The 12433-nt window shown below is 40.7% G+C and overlaps 1 protein-coding gene across 1 annotated transcript; it reads right to left on the bottom strand.

Annotated features, from left to right (window-relative positions):
• Nucleotides 1-11899: 11899 nt before the first annotated feature.
• On the bottom strand, nt 11900-12419 carry LOC132507867 (E3 ubiquitin-protein ligase RNF181-like). The gene is given in 2 exon segments (XM_060127584.1): nt 11900-12188; nt 12190-12419. Coding segments are annotated over 2 exon segments (426 nt in total). The 5' UTR covers nt 12405-12419; the 3' UTR covers nt 11900-11977.
• Between the last annotated feature and the right edge of the window lie 14 nt (nt 12420-12433).

The following is a 12433-nucleotide window of genomic DNA, read 5'->3' as shown; positions in this document are numbered from 1 at the left end:
TCTTTCCTAATCAAAATGTGCTTTTCCGTCTTTAGACTATTCCTCTTATATCCTGTATTATTCATGACGTTTAATACTTGAAATAGCACATGGCTGAAAACAGAAGCTAACCTCTTGTCCACTATGAATTAAATCTTCTTTTCCTAGGACCTGCCTACAGTGTACAATTTGGGGTTTGCCAACATAATTATTTTCTCTGAAATAAGTTACAGCATTTTGCCTTTTCAATATATAGTTATACAATATATCGTTAACACAACATAGTTAATATAGTCAATATAGTAAATACAACTATAACACACGTGATATGATGCCACTTTGGTGATTTTCTTCATCCATGTAATTCTGAAATTTGACAGTATAGTTTTCATATTCTAATGAGCTGAGTATTACCTTTGCAAGGAGAGAAAAATAAAATAAATTCATAATATTCTTGTGTGGTTTGCCCCTGGGGTGGATTACCATAATGGGGGGATATTTGAGCCTTTCCCCAAGTCATTAAAAAACCTCCAGCGAGCAGCCCCTTGTCCTCTCCAGGGAGTGGGGGGAAAGGATCTTTAATCATAATAATCCTGGGGGGAGAAATCTCAGAAATAAGACATCTGCTTCTGTGCCTTGTTGTTTTGCAGAATAGCAATGATTGCTTTAGCAGCTTCTATTGCCATGTGTGTACAATAAGTAAATGAACATAAAATTGAATGAACGCATAAAAGAAGGATAAACCCACCCAGCTTAACAAATCCACTCTCTCACCTGCTGTGCCCTGAAACATGAAAGAAAGAATCACGGGATCATAAGGATTAATAAAATAACAGTCTCTGTTAACAATATTGACAGGAGGTATAAGGATAATTTGTCTGATGTGGGACCAACAGCTTAACTGCTTAATCCTTTTTTTTTTTTTTTTAAGGGCAACTCATTCATTTATTGTTTAAAGATTGCAAGACAACTTCTGAATTTCTGTAGCACAGTTTAAATGTTTTACTTTTTTGATAAATCAGAGTGTAATAGAAAAAACAATTAGTTTCCAGTAATATCTATATCTCTATTCAGAATTAAGTCTTCCACAGACATGTAACCTGGAAACAAAAGCCTGTTACAATAAGCAAAGCTTCAACAGAGCTGCTACTTTTCGGGCCAGGGAAAGGTTCATCCCTATAGGAGGAGGATGTGCTACGTAAAATGGCTGCAAGGTCACAGCCTTGAGGGCGCTGGAAGTCTATTATCCTATCCCACATTAAGTAGTTTGGTGAACTTCAAACGTCCGTTCATCTGCAACCAAGCTGGCAAACTTTAACTGATATCTCAAGCAGGTAAAAAATAAATTAAAAGAAATCCTTACACTGATGTTCCTTGATTCACACTGTTAAATGGTTCATTAACATGTAATTCTGGCTAAGAATTACATTTGAGACTCCTTGCTCAGATTTTGGTTAACAGTACAAATCTTTCAGAAATTCAAGTTCTTATTAATCAATAATTTGTCAGCTAGGCTACATTCAGGCATCAGCTGCAACTACAGAATAGGTGCACTGCCTCAGTGCTTTGGAAAGACATAATCTAGAACACTACTAGCAGACAAAATATCTGTTACGAGACAGCACAGGTGCAGTACAGCAAGACAAAAACATATATTCATGTGTGCCGCGGACCAGCCGGAGAAAGAGGATTTCACCGCCCAGGGTCAGAAGGGAAGGGGTAAGGAACTGAAGTGGCACCGACGAATGGGGTCAGAAGGACCAAGACAACTGATGGTTGCAAGGCAAATTTTATTGCTCTACAGTTGCAGATTATCTAGACTAGAAAAAGGAAGGTTGCCAGATGGTGGTTTACATTATCTACAGACTGTCTCGGCTCAAGGTTAACTTCCCTGGGAGAAAACCCATAAACCCAGAAGCATCAAAAATAACTGCATGTGCAGGGGGAAGACAGCTTTGCTTGTCTCATTTTACATTCTTTCTGACCTCTGGGCCCTGGTGATTTATCTCCCATGGAATGGAACAAGGAGGGGAACAAGTAGGGACAGTCCCTTCGAGCAGCGGCGGCATGCCTGGCATGTCCTTACCTGCTCTCAAGGCTGACTGCTTCCCACAGGTCCCCCTTTTTTATTTTTTAACTTTTGCTGCAAAATAATTCCATGAAGTTTAGTGCCGAGAGTAGTGTACTGTTGCATGAGGATACGAAACAGACATGAGAAGATTATTATCAATAATAGGCAAATTATGGCCAGGGTAATAAATCCTGACAACCTTCCAGTAATCCAAGACTGAGGGTTTAACCACTTTAAATGATCCAGTAAAGTTTGAATTACATCTTCTGGCGAAACATCATCAAGATGTGTATTTTGTATACCCTGAATTTCAGCATTTAATTTCTTAAGATCAAGACTAATATTATTATCTGACCAAACACTCAGCAGATGCATTTTTACTTTTTCCCATTCCCAAATAGTCACTGTACTTTTAAGGAGTAACACACATCCATGTATACTTTGCATGACAAGCTAAACGCATCCTCAATTTTAATGCTTCTATCTGATCTCCAATCCCCAAAATTGCGTTTTTAAATTCATCTAACTTGTTATTAATCTGTAAATCTATGTGACTTTGTAAAGATAAAGCAAGACTGGTATGTTGAGATAACCGATTAGCAACGTGAGCATGATGAATACTCTGTGAAAGAGCAAGACCGGCAGTAGCCACAGTAGCAGACAGAGCAGCCGAGGCAAGTAAACTTACTATTAGCCACCCAAGAAAGCGTCTCCTTCTCTGCAAGGCTTTAGAGAGTTCCACCCATGCCTGTACTCCAGTATCTTCATACCAAGGTTCTCTCAGATGTACAGGCACCATAACATACATGGGTTGCTTTAGTATAAGCACAGATTGCGTTCCTGCAGAAGGGAACATACAACTGCTAAAAATACAATTAACACAGCTAATATTATATCCTCCTTTGGAAGAATTACCAATGTTAATAGAACCAAACAAAAGTGTATATGGAGGAGCAACACAAGTTATAACAGGTGTATTGGAATAAGTTAGAGCTAGTTTCCATATATCCCAGTTCTTTTGAAATGTGATAAACCTATCTATGATGGGAAAAGAAGAGATAAGAATTGACACCTTGGTATAATCTATAGTACACCATATTTGGTTATTATTCCAAGATGCATTGCAACGTTCAAAATTGGATGCAGGAAAGTTAACGGTCATAAGGGGAGGCAATTGATTTTTTGATTTTCTGTTAAGCATAGTAACCTTATGTCCAGCTATAAGTATCCCTTGTCCTCCAAGTAAACGCTTCATACAGAAATAATTTCCTGAATCTTCACCTGTAACCTTGGTTATAGTAATAGCGGAATCCCTAAGTGGTGAGGCGTATGAGATTTGAGCTCTAATATTAATAGGTTGCCCATTTTATACCAAATGATGGTATCCTTAAGATCCTCTCGTCGGCTGGTAGCCGGGCATGTAAGAGTAATGTTGGTTCCTGTAAAACGAAGGATGCCTGGAGAGCCTGACAAACTAATTGATTGATCCGTTCCCTCATAAACATCTGTATGCTCATACACATCCAGTTTCCAGATTCAATGGGCTAAGACAGACAGGATGGGTACTAAACCAGTTAGTATAATTTACAGACATATTGATTTGTTTTATATTCCCAATAAGAGGCCCATAAACAGTTATCATTGTAAAATACAGGAAACTCTGCTTCAGACCAAGATATGGGTTGTAATAGTGGAGGATCAGGTACATAGGCCCAGTAAGTTGCTGCATTAACAGAGGGAACACATGAAATGGTTGCCAACATAGCCAAAAATAAAGTTACAGGTGTAACAGGATTATTCTGTTGTTTCACTGACTCTTGAGCTCGTGAAACCAGTTGTTTAATTTGTCCCCAAGTTGGAACATCACTCCTTTGAGTCGTCCTGGCAAGTGGTCTCCTCTTCTTCTTCTTTTTCTCAATCAACACTGTCAAATTTTCGGGAGAGGTGCAGAGCTTCTTCATCTTCTGAACTAGGTGAGCTGTGGCAAGCCATCTATTTGCTTGACTAAGCGCTCAGGAAGCCAGCGAGGTCCAGGCGCTGATCTGGGAAAGATACACACGTGACCACGTCCCCAAATCAACACAGGATCAGGACCACGCCAAGTGCTGGTTAACGGATCTTTCCAGAGGACCTCCGGAGATGGAGAGGCCAATCTTGGCTCAGCCACCAACCTTCCCCCTGCAGAGCAGCCAAATTTGTCAACAGTGAGAACATTTAAAATAAACAGAGCATCATTTATAAGGTTATGTGGCGTTGTTCTATACAATTCCCCCGTTTATTTTTTCAATAGTTAGCTTTAAAGATCTATTTGCACGTTCTATAATACCTTGTCCTTGAGGGGTATATGGAATGCCTGTAATATGGGTAATTTTGTAATGAATTACAAAACGTTGCAAAAGCAGCGGGCCCATTATCTGTTTTAATAATTTTGGGAAGGTTCATGAAAGCAAAACAGTGTAATAAATGAGTGATAACATGTTTAGTAGCTTCTCCGGTCTGTGCTGTAGCACAGAGGAAACCAGAATAAGTATCGATAGTGACATGAACCAACTGTAATTTCCCAAAAGACGGGATATGAGTAACATCCATTTGCCATAAATGTCTAGGTAATAATCCACGAGGATTAACAACATAATGTGGAACAGGAAGGTGAGGTAAGCATTGTGCGCATTGCTTAACAATTTGTGGGGCGGCTTCACCAGTAAGGGAAAATTGTGTGTGTAATGTAGCCGCTGACTGACGGTGTAAAGCGTGCAACTGCTGTGCTGCTTGTGAAGCAGTTTGATCATAACTTACCATAATATGAGGGTGTCCAGGACATGGACCATGAGTATCAAGAGTATGAAGATAATGAATGCAGTATATTAGCCATTCTTGACAGCATGACGAACGGAAAGGAGGAGTACGGTAAATTGGGACATGTCCTGCTTTAGGGAAAAGAGATTGAGGAGGAGGAGTAACTTCAACTCTATTCTTGGGAGGAAAATGTACAGGATAAAGATCACGTTTAGATCGAGTTAAAACATCTGCAGTCGCATTAAGTTTAGTCAATGGACCAGGCAAGTTAGAATGAGCACGGATATACAGACCTGCAACAGGACCATCATGGGAACGAATAAGCTGTTGAAGCAAACGAAAAGAGGATGGTAGGTAATTCAGGGTCATTAGTATGTCCTATGCTCGCAGTCTCTAGAAGAAATCACAAGCTAATAAGATATTTACTATCAGAAAACAAATTAAAAGATATAGAAGGCAAATGTTTAAAAGACATAATGACAGCATACAGTTCAACACGTTGAGCTGAAGTCAAGGAAGTTTCTTTAATGAGGTTTGTTCCGTCGTCAATGATTACAGTAGCCACTCCTGAAGAAGAACCATCCGTAAAAACCAAAGGTGCATGAGGAACAGGCTGTTGCCTAATTATAGAAGGAAAGATATGAGTTAAGTTTGCTGAATTGGATCAATTTATCAGCAGGGTAATGGCATTCCAAGGTACCTGAAAATCCTGCAAGAGCAAGACCCCATTCATTACTATGTTGAAAAAGCCAATTTTGTGGACTAACTGAATAAGGGATAATAATTTGAGAAGGTTCTATACTTATAGGTTGTAAGCATCTAGTTCTACCTTGCATTATTAAATTACTAATAAGTTCATAATAAGGGTTAATAACTTTGGAGGGTGTAGTTTTCATATGAATCTATTCAATAATTCCAACAGTTTGCCATAAGACGGCAGTAGGCACATGAGGAGTTGGACAAATTATTAAGAAAATTGGAAGGTGAGTATGAATTCTAGTTAATTGTGTAGAACTGATAGATCTATTGACTATTTGTAAAGCTTGAAATCCTTCTGGAGTCATAGAGCGTGAAGAAGAAGGATCTGAGTCACCTTTAAGAATATCAAACAAAGGCTGTAATTGAGCAGTAGTAAGTTTTAAGGAAGGCCTTAGCCAATTAATATCGCCAAGTAATTTTTGAAAAGCATTTAATGTTTTTAAATTATCAACTCAAATTTGCAGTTTTTGAGGCCTAATAGTAGTGTTATCAATATATTTTCCCAAATATAAAAATGGAGATTGTCTTTGAATTTTTTTTGAGGCAATGACCAAGGCAAATGATTGTAAGGACTGTTGTAAAAATTGAAAAGCAGTCTCTAATAAAGAAATATTATCAGTGGCTAAAAGTATATCATCCATATAATGTATGAGATATAACGATGGAAACCTTTTTCTCACAGGAGTCAAGGCCTGAGCCACATATTTTTGGCATAATGTAGGACTATTTGCCATGCCCTGAGGCAATACTTTCCATTGAAATCTCCTCATGGGTTCCTTAAAATTTAAGGCAGGCAAGCTAAAAGCAAAATGTTTTCTATCTTCAGGAAACAAAGGAATAGTGAAAAAACAATCTTTTAAATCTATAACTAAAAGATGATAATTGTGTGGTATGGCTGTTGGAGAGGGTAGGCCTGGTTGAAGAGCTCCCATTATTAGCATAGTTTTATTAACAGCTCTTAGATCCTGTAATAACCTATATTTTCCAGATTTTTTCTTGATAATAAAAATAGGAGTATTCCAAGGACTACTGGAAATTTCTAAATGCCCTAATTGTTCCAGTACTAATTGTTCTGCAGCTTCTCATTTCTCCTTTGTGAGGGGCCATTGGTCCACCCACACAGGGTCATCAGTCAGCCAAATAATTGGATCAGCAGTGAGTGGAGGAGAATCCAAGGCCCCTAAGAAAAACCCAAACCTTGTCTATCATATTTTATTTTCACATCAATAGGATAGACAGTTCCTTGTTGATTTGTTCCCAGCGCTTTTGTGGGAAGAAATCCTTGATCCAACATCATATTAGAGACTTGAGAGTTTGGACTATAAAGTAATACTCCCATTTCTTTTAATATATCTCGGCCCCAGAGGTTTAAAGGCAGCCCAGGCAAAACATAAGGCTGGAAATATCCTGAATGGCCCTCACTATCTTGCCATAAAAAAAACTGACTACTTTGCATAGGAGAAGAACTTTGTCCTATTCCGTGAAGTTCTGTAATAGTAGGACTAACGGGCTAACGTTTAGGCCAGTGTATCTGCGTCATAACAGAGACATCAGCTCCAGTGTCTAACAAACCTGAAAAAACCTTTCCATTAATGGTTCATTTCGTTTCTGGACGTTCTCTCCCTATCTTCTGAATCCAGTAGGCAGCATTAGACGATCCAAAAGCCTTTGTTTCTCTCTTTTGATGTTGTAAACTTTGTCCATGAGGTACAAAGGGCAAAAGTAGCAATTGTCCAATTTTATCACCAGGAGAAATAGTTATTATATTTTTAATAGTTTGTGCCATGACTTTTATTTCTCCTTCGTAGTCAGAAACCATGACTCCTGGCATAACAGTTAAACCTTTCATGGTGACACTACTTCTTCCCAATAATAGTCCCATCAAACCCTTGGGTAAAGGTCCAGAGATGCCTGCAGAGAGGGCCTGAGGACCCATTTCAGGAGTTAATACATATCGGGCGGAGGTACTGAGCTCCAGTCCTGCGCTTCCTGGTGTTGCTCTGGAGAGCGAGCATATTGTATGTTTTTGTTTTTGGTTAATGTCTGATTGATAATTTGAGGAGGATACACAGACATTACCCTTATTATTTGTTGGGGCCGGGGAAGGCCCCGGGAGGAGTTTCCCGACAGTGGTGGCCCATCCTTGTGGGCCACTGAGCAACAATCTGTGCCCAATGTTTTCCCCTATTGCATTTAGGGCATAAACCAGGGATTTTCTGACCATCTGGAGGTTTCTGAGTAGGGAAGGAAGGACTAGGGTTAGAATTAAAAGATCTACATTCTCTAGCAAAAGGACCTGCCTTTCCGCATTTAAATCAAGTCTTTGTTTTCTTTTGATTGTTTTTAAACCCCACTTTAGTTAATGCTGCAGCCACAGCAGCACCCTGTATATAAGTAGGCCCAATGTCTGCACAAAGGCGAATATAATCCTCCAATGTTCCCCGTTTTCTCCAAGGTCGAATCGCAGCCTGACACGCATTATTAGCATTTTCAAAAGCAAGTTGCTTAACTACAATCATACCAGTGAGTCTGTCCACAATGAGTCTCCCCACCGCCTGTGACAACCTATCTACAAAATCAGCATATGGCTCATCAGGTCCCCGTCTAATTGTTGAAAGATCCTCAGTTTTGTGTGTAGAAGGTCATTTCCTCCAGGCTTGTAATGCCAAATGATTTATTTGAGGATAAGCAACAAAGGGATAAGTTAATTGATCTTGTAAAGAAAGATATTGTCCTTCCCCAATCAGCATATGATAATCAACTGGAATATTATGGGCAGCATTCTTTTCTGCTTGTTCAGCAGCCCCTTCATAAAAATCAAACTTCCATATTAAATAATCTCCACCATTTAAACAAGCTCGTGCAATAGACTTCCAATCAGCGGGGGGGAAGAGCTTCTCCTGTCAACCATAGCAGTAGTAAAAGGAGCAGTGGGCCCATATTGAGCACAGGCAGATTTTCAATCTTTCAAAACTTTCAAAGGGAGAGCCTGATGCCCCCTAGTAGCTTGTTGAGGATTATTAGGATCAGGTCTTTCTATGACGGGACAACAGAAAATAGGATCTTCTCCTCGTTTTATTGCTCCTTGTACAGCGCGCTGCAAGGGACTGAGCATTTTTACAGATGTGGATTTTTGAGGAAGACAGTCCTTATTAACCTGCAGCTTTTTCACTGACTTATCTATCACAGCCATTAGAAAATCATCCTCAGGATATTTCTCTCTTTTATGTTTACAAGCCTCATCTGTTAAGTCAAAATGTTCCTCTTCATCTAAAATATTTAAATTAATTAGCTCTTTCGGTTTAGGAAGTGGCGACACAGTAGCTGATAATACAGTCTCTCCTTCTGTCAGAGGCTTATGTTTTTCTGACTTTACATTCAAATCAACACTATCATGAGAAGAATCTAAACATATTTTTTATCAGATTCCACAAACTATATGTAACAACAGGAGTATGAGTAGGCCCTCGAGACTTGTAATAATTTTTTAATCTTCTCCAACTTTCTGCCAGATTTCTATGTCAACAGAGCCGCCATCAGGAAACCAGGGAGATACACCATGGATATGCTGTAAAAATTCAGTCAACTGTGAGGTAGAAACTTTATTACCCCGAGCTTTAAGCATCGAAAGTAAAACCTGAGCAAATAATTCATACATCTTTGAGCCCTTTTGCCCCATCTTATTTTACTTCTGACTATTGCCTTATGCCTCTATTAGTTCTATTAGTTCTATTAGTTTTACTGGTGGCCACACATATTTTGCATAAGGGTTCTCTTACCTGCACTTTCTTTTTCTTTTAATTGCCTTCACGCTTCAGGTCCCTGTTCGAGTGCCACTTGCCGCGGACCAGCCGGAGAAAGAGGATCTCACCGCCCAGGGTCAGAAGGGAAGGGGTAAGGAACTGAAGTAGCACCGACGGATGGGGTCAGAAGGACCAAGACAACTGATGGTTGCAAGGCAAATTTTATTATGCTACAGTTGCAGATTATATAGACTAGAAATCGGAAGGTTGCCAGATGGTGGTTTACATTATCTACAGACTGTCTCGGCTCAAGGTTAACTTCCCTGGGAGGAAACCCATAAACCCAGAAGCATCAAAAATAACCTGCATGTGCAGGGGGGAGACAGCTTTGCTTGTCTCATTTTACATTCTTTCTGACCTCTGGGCCCTGGTGATTTATCTCCCATGGAATGGAACAAGGAGGGGAACAAGTAAGGACAGTCCCTTCGAGCAGCGGCGGCATGCCTGGCATGTCCTTACCTGCCCTCAAGGCTGACTGCTTCCCACACGTATGTTGCCTTGTTTAAGCCTCAAGCCCTCGATCCTTTGTTGAAATACAATAATTTCATTCCTATGGTTTTCAATACCAAAAACTCAACCTCCAGGAGGGCTAAAGTCTAATTTGTACTCCAAACCAAGTAGCAGTGCAGTTCGCTACTACTGAGACTGAATCCATAAAGACTTCAAGACCACGTCCAGAAGACAAGTTATTATATATAATACCCTAGAAGGTCTGAAACATAATTATCATATACATAGCTGGTCCTTCAGAGCTTTTTACCTATAACATGTTTTTTGATGAAAGTTATTTAATGTACTGGAGATAACTGTGACTTACTGATCAAATATTTGAATACTTATACTTACCTGGGATTTCATTTCTGCTGAAAGAAAAAGGAAGAACAGGACTCACTAAAACAAACAAACAAACATTAGAAATGAAAGTAAAAATCTTAACACACACTATCCCTTTTGGAAGCAGCATAGAGGGGCAGTCAACGGTAAAACACTGGTGAAATAGGTCAAAACTCTAGGCCAAAAATCCATTATTATTATCATCAGTGACAGTACCACAACTGTGCCCTTCAGAATTAATAATCGCTCCTAAGAATCTTCATTTGGCACCAGATGATGCGGTTAAGAGAAACACTCTGGGAGGTTTTGAATCAGACTTGGTTTTTTGTTAGCCAAGTTACAGGAGAATTTTTAAAGTGGGGGGAAGGGAAGAAGGAAACGGACCAGGAAAAGAATTTAAGCCATCATCTATAAACCAACAAAGCACTGATAGTTCCAAACATTATGTCAGACACTAAAATGACTGATATAGGCTCAAGTGGTTTATAAAACCTACAAAAAGACTACACCAGCAAAGTCCCCATTTATCTGTAGAGTTCAGAAACTAAAACAAGGAATATTTTAGCTTAAAAGCTTATCTCAAGAGAATCATACACACTTCACATGAATACAAATACCCGAAACCAAACATTTTTAAAAGCTCCAATACCCAAAATATAAAGAAAAATATTAATTCAGAAGACTCGATCAATCCATGATAATCACAAAACGGCTGGGCAATCTCTATCTCCCTTCCACACTAACCATCCATCCCATGGAAGACCAAGGGAGATCAGACCTTCCAGACTTACCTTCCAGACCTTCCAGACACCTGGCTGCTGCAAAATTCTATGGAGACTCCTTGTGGAACAGCAGTTTCCCATCTCTTGTGTCTCTCCCTATCGTGATCATGATCATGCAGGAAGCAAGTCTGGCTGTGCTATTTCTTTTTTTTTTTTTTTTTTTTATTTTAGTACTTTTTTATATATATATATCTATTAAAAGAATTCTAATTTGCATGTCTGTAGTCTGTTCTGGAGAGTCGGAGAGGGCCTGATCCTGGCTTTCCCTAGGCAAAGGATGGGAGAAAGCCTCTGCCTCCAGGGAGGGTCCCGAGTGCCCGCTGCTCTTTGAGAAAAACGAGGGATGCCAAGTGCTATCCAAATACCCGGCAAGGGCTTGAAGCCCTTTCTGGGCCTTTAAACAGTCTAAAGAGCCGACTCCATCCTTTCACACTCCTGTCCTGCTCAGAGTCTGGTTTGAAGCTTGATTCCACACTAAGGGATAGGAGGAAGGGAGGATACAGAGAATAACTTGGAAATGTTTGTTAGAAGCAGTCTTTGCAGTGACGCTAAAGAAAGCCCCTGGGATTCTAAGGTTGACTAAAGATTGCAGGGGGAGGGAGAGAGATGGGCTAGTTTTTCTTTACCGTTTTTAAGTAATTACTGGCTGCCAGACCCTGACACATTTTGCTTTCCAACTGCAGACACAGAGGCCGAAGCCCTGGCTGGTCTGGTCGGTGGCCAAGTGCTTGACCTGGGCCCTACTGCCCTGAGGCCAGCAGGCTTGGCAGCCTGGTACCTTCTACGGTTCAGGACCACCTTCCCCCATAGCAGTAGAGACCCACTGGAGAGTACAGAGTCCCTGCCCAGGCCTGTGAGCAATGGAGCGGCAGGATGGGTAAAGAAACTTTTAATGAGAATCCGAGGCAGACGAGGAAGGTGTTGTGGAGGACTGGTGTGCCGTCCCAGCCACCTCATGTGTACATGGCTCCATGGAGGTTCTCGAGTCGGTGCTTCTGCTGCTGCTTGCGAGCCTTATCTCGTCTATACTCCTCATAAGTGTCATCATCAGTGGGCAGCTCGTGGCGGCACAGGGGGCAGGAATTTGTCTTGCTCAGCCAGGGCAGAATGCAGTTGGAGTGGAAGAGGTGATGGCAAGGCATCTCAATGGCAGTCTCCTCCTCCAGCCTGAGAGCCCCTGATGACTGTCCTGGGGAGGTTCTCAACTGCAGTCTTGGCAGCAGGTGGAGGCAGGTGGTGATCCCAATCTACTACCAACCCCAAGTCTTCGAAGTCCATCCTATTGAAAAGGGACCTGGCGAGCTCCAGCAGCATGTTGGTCCGGGCATCCTGCTCGGAGTGCAACGGCTCGCAGTCGTGTTCATCGAAATAAGACGCCATGGCAGCGGGCCTGACACTGCCTGTGCTAT

This window comes from Lagenorhynchus albirostris, chromosome 17, assembly GCF_949774975.1.
Source record: "Lagenorhynchus albirostris chromosome 17, mLagAlb1.1, whole genome shotgun sequence".
In the NCBI taxonomy this organism is placed as follows: domain Eukaryota; kingdom Metazoa; phylum Chordata; class Mammalia; order Artiodactyla; family Delphinidae; genus Lagenorhynchus; species Lagenorhynchus albirostris.
The sequence above is the reverse complement of the archived record's forward strand: the minus strand, read 5'-3'. Positions and strand labels throughout refer to the sequence as shown.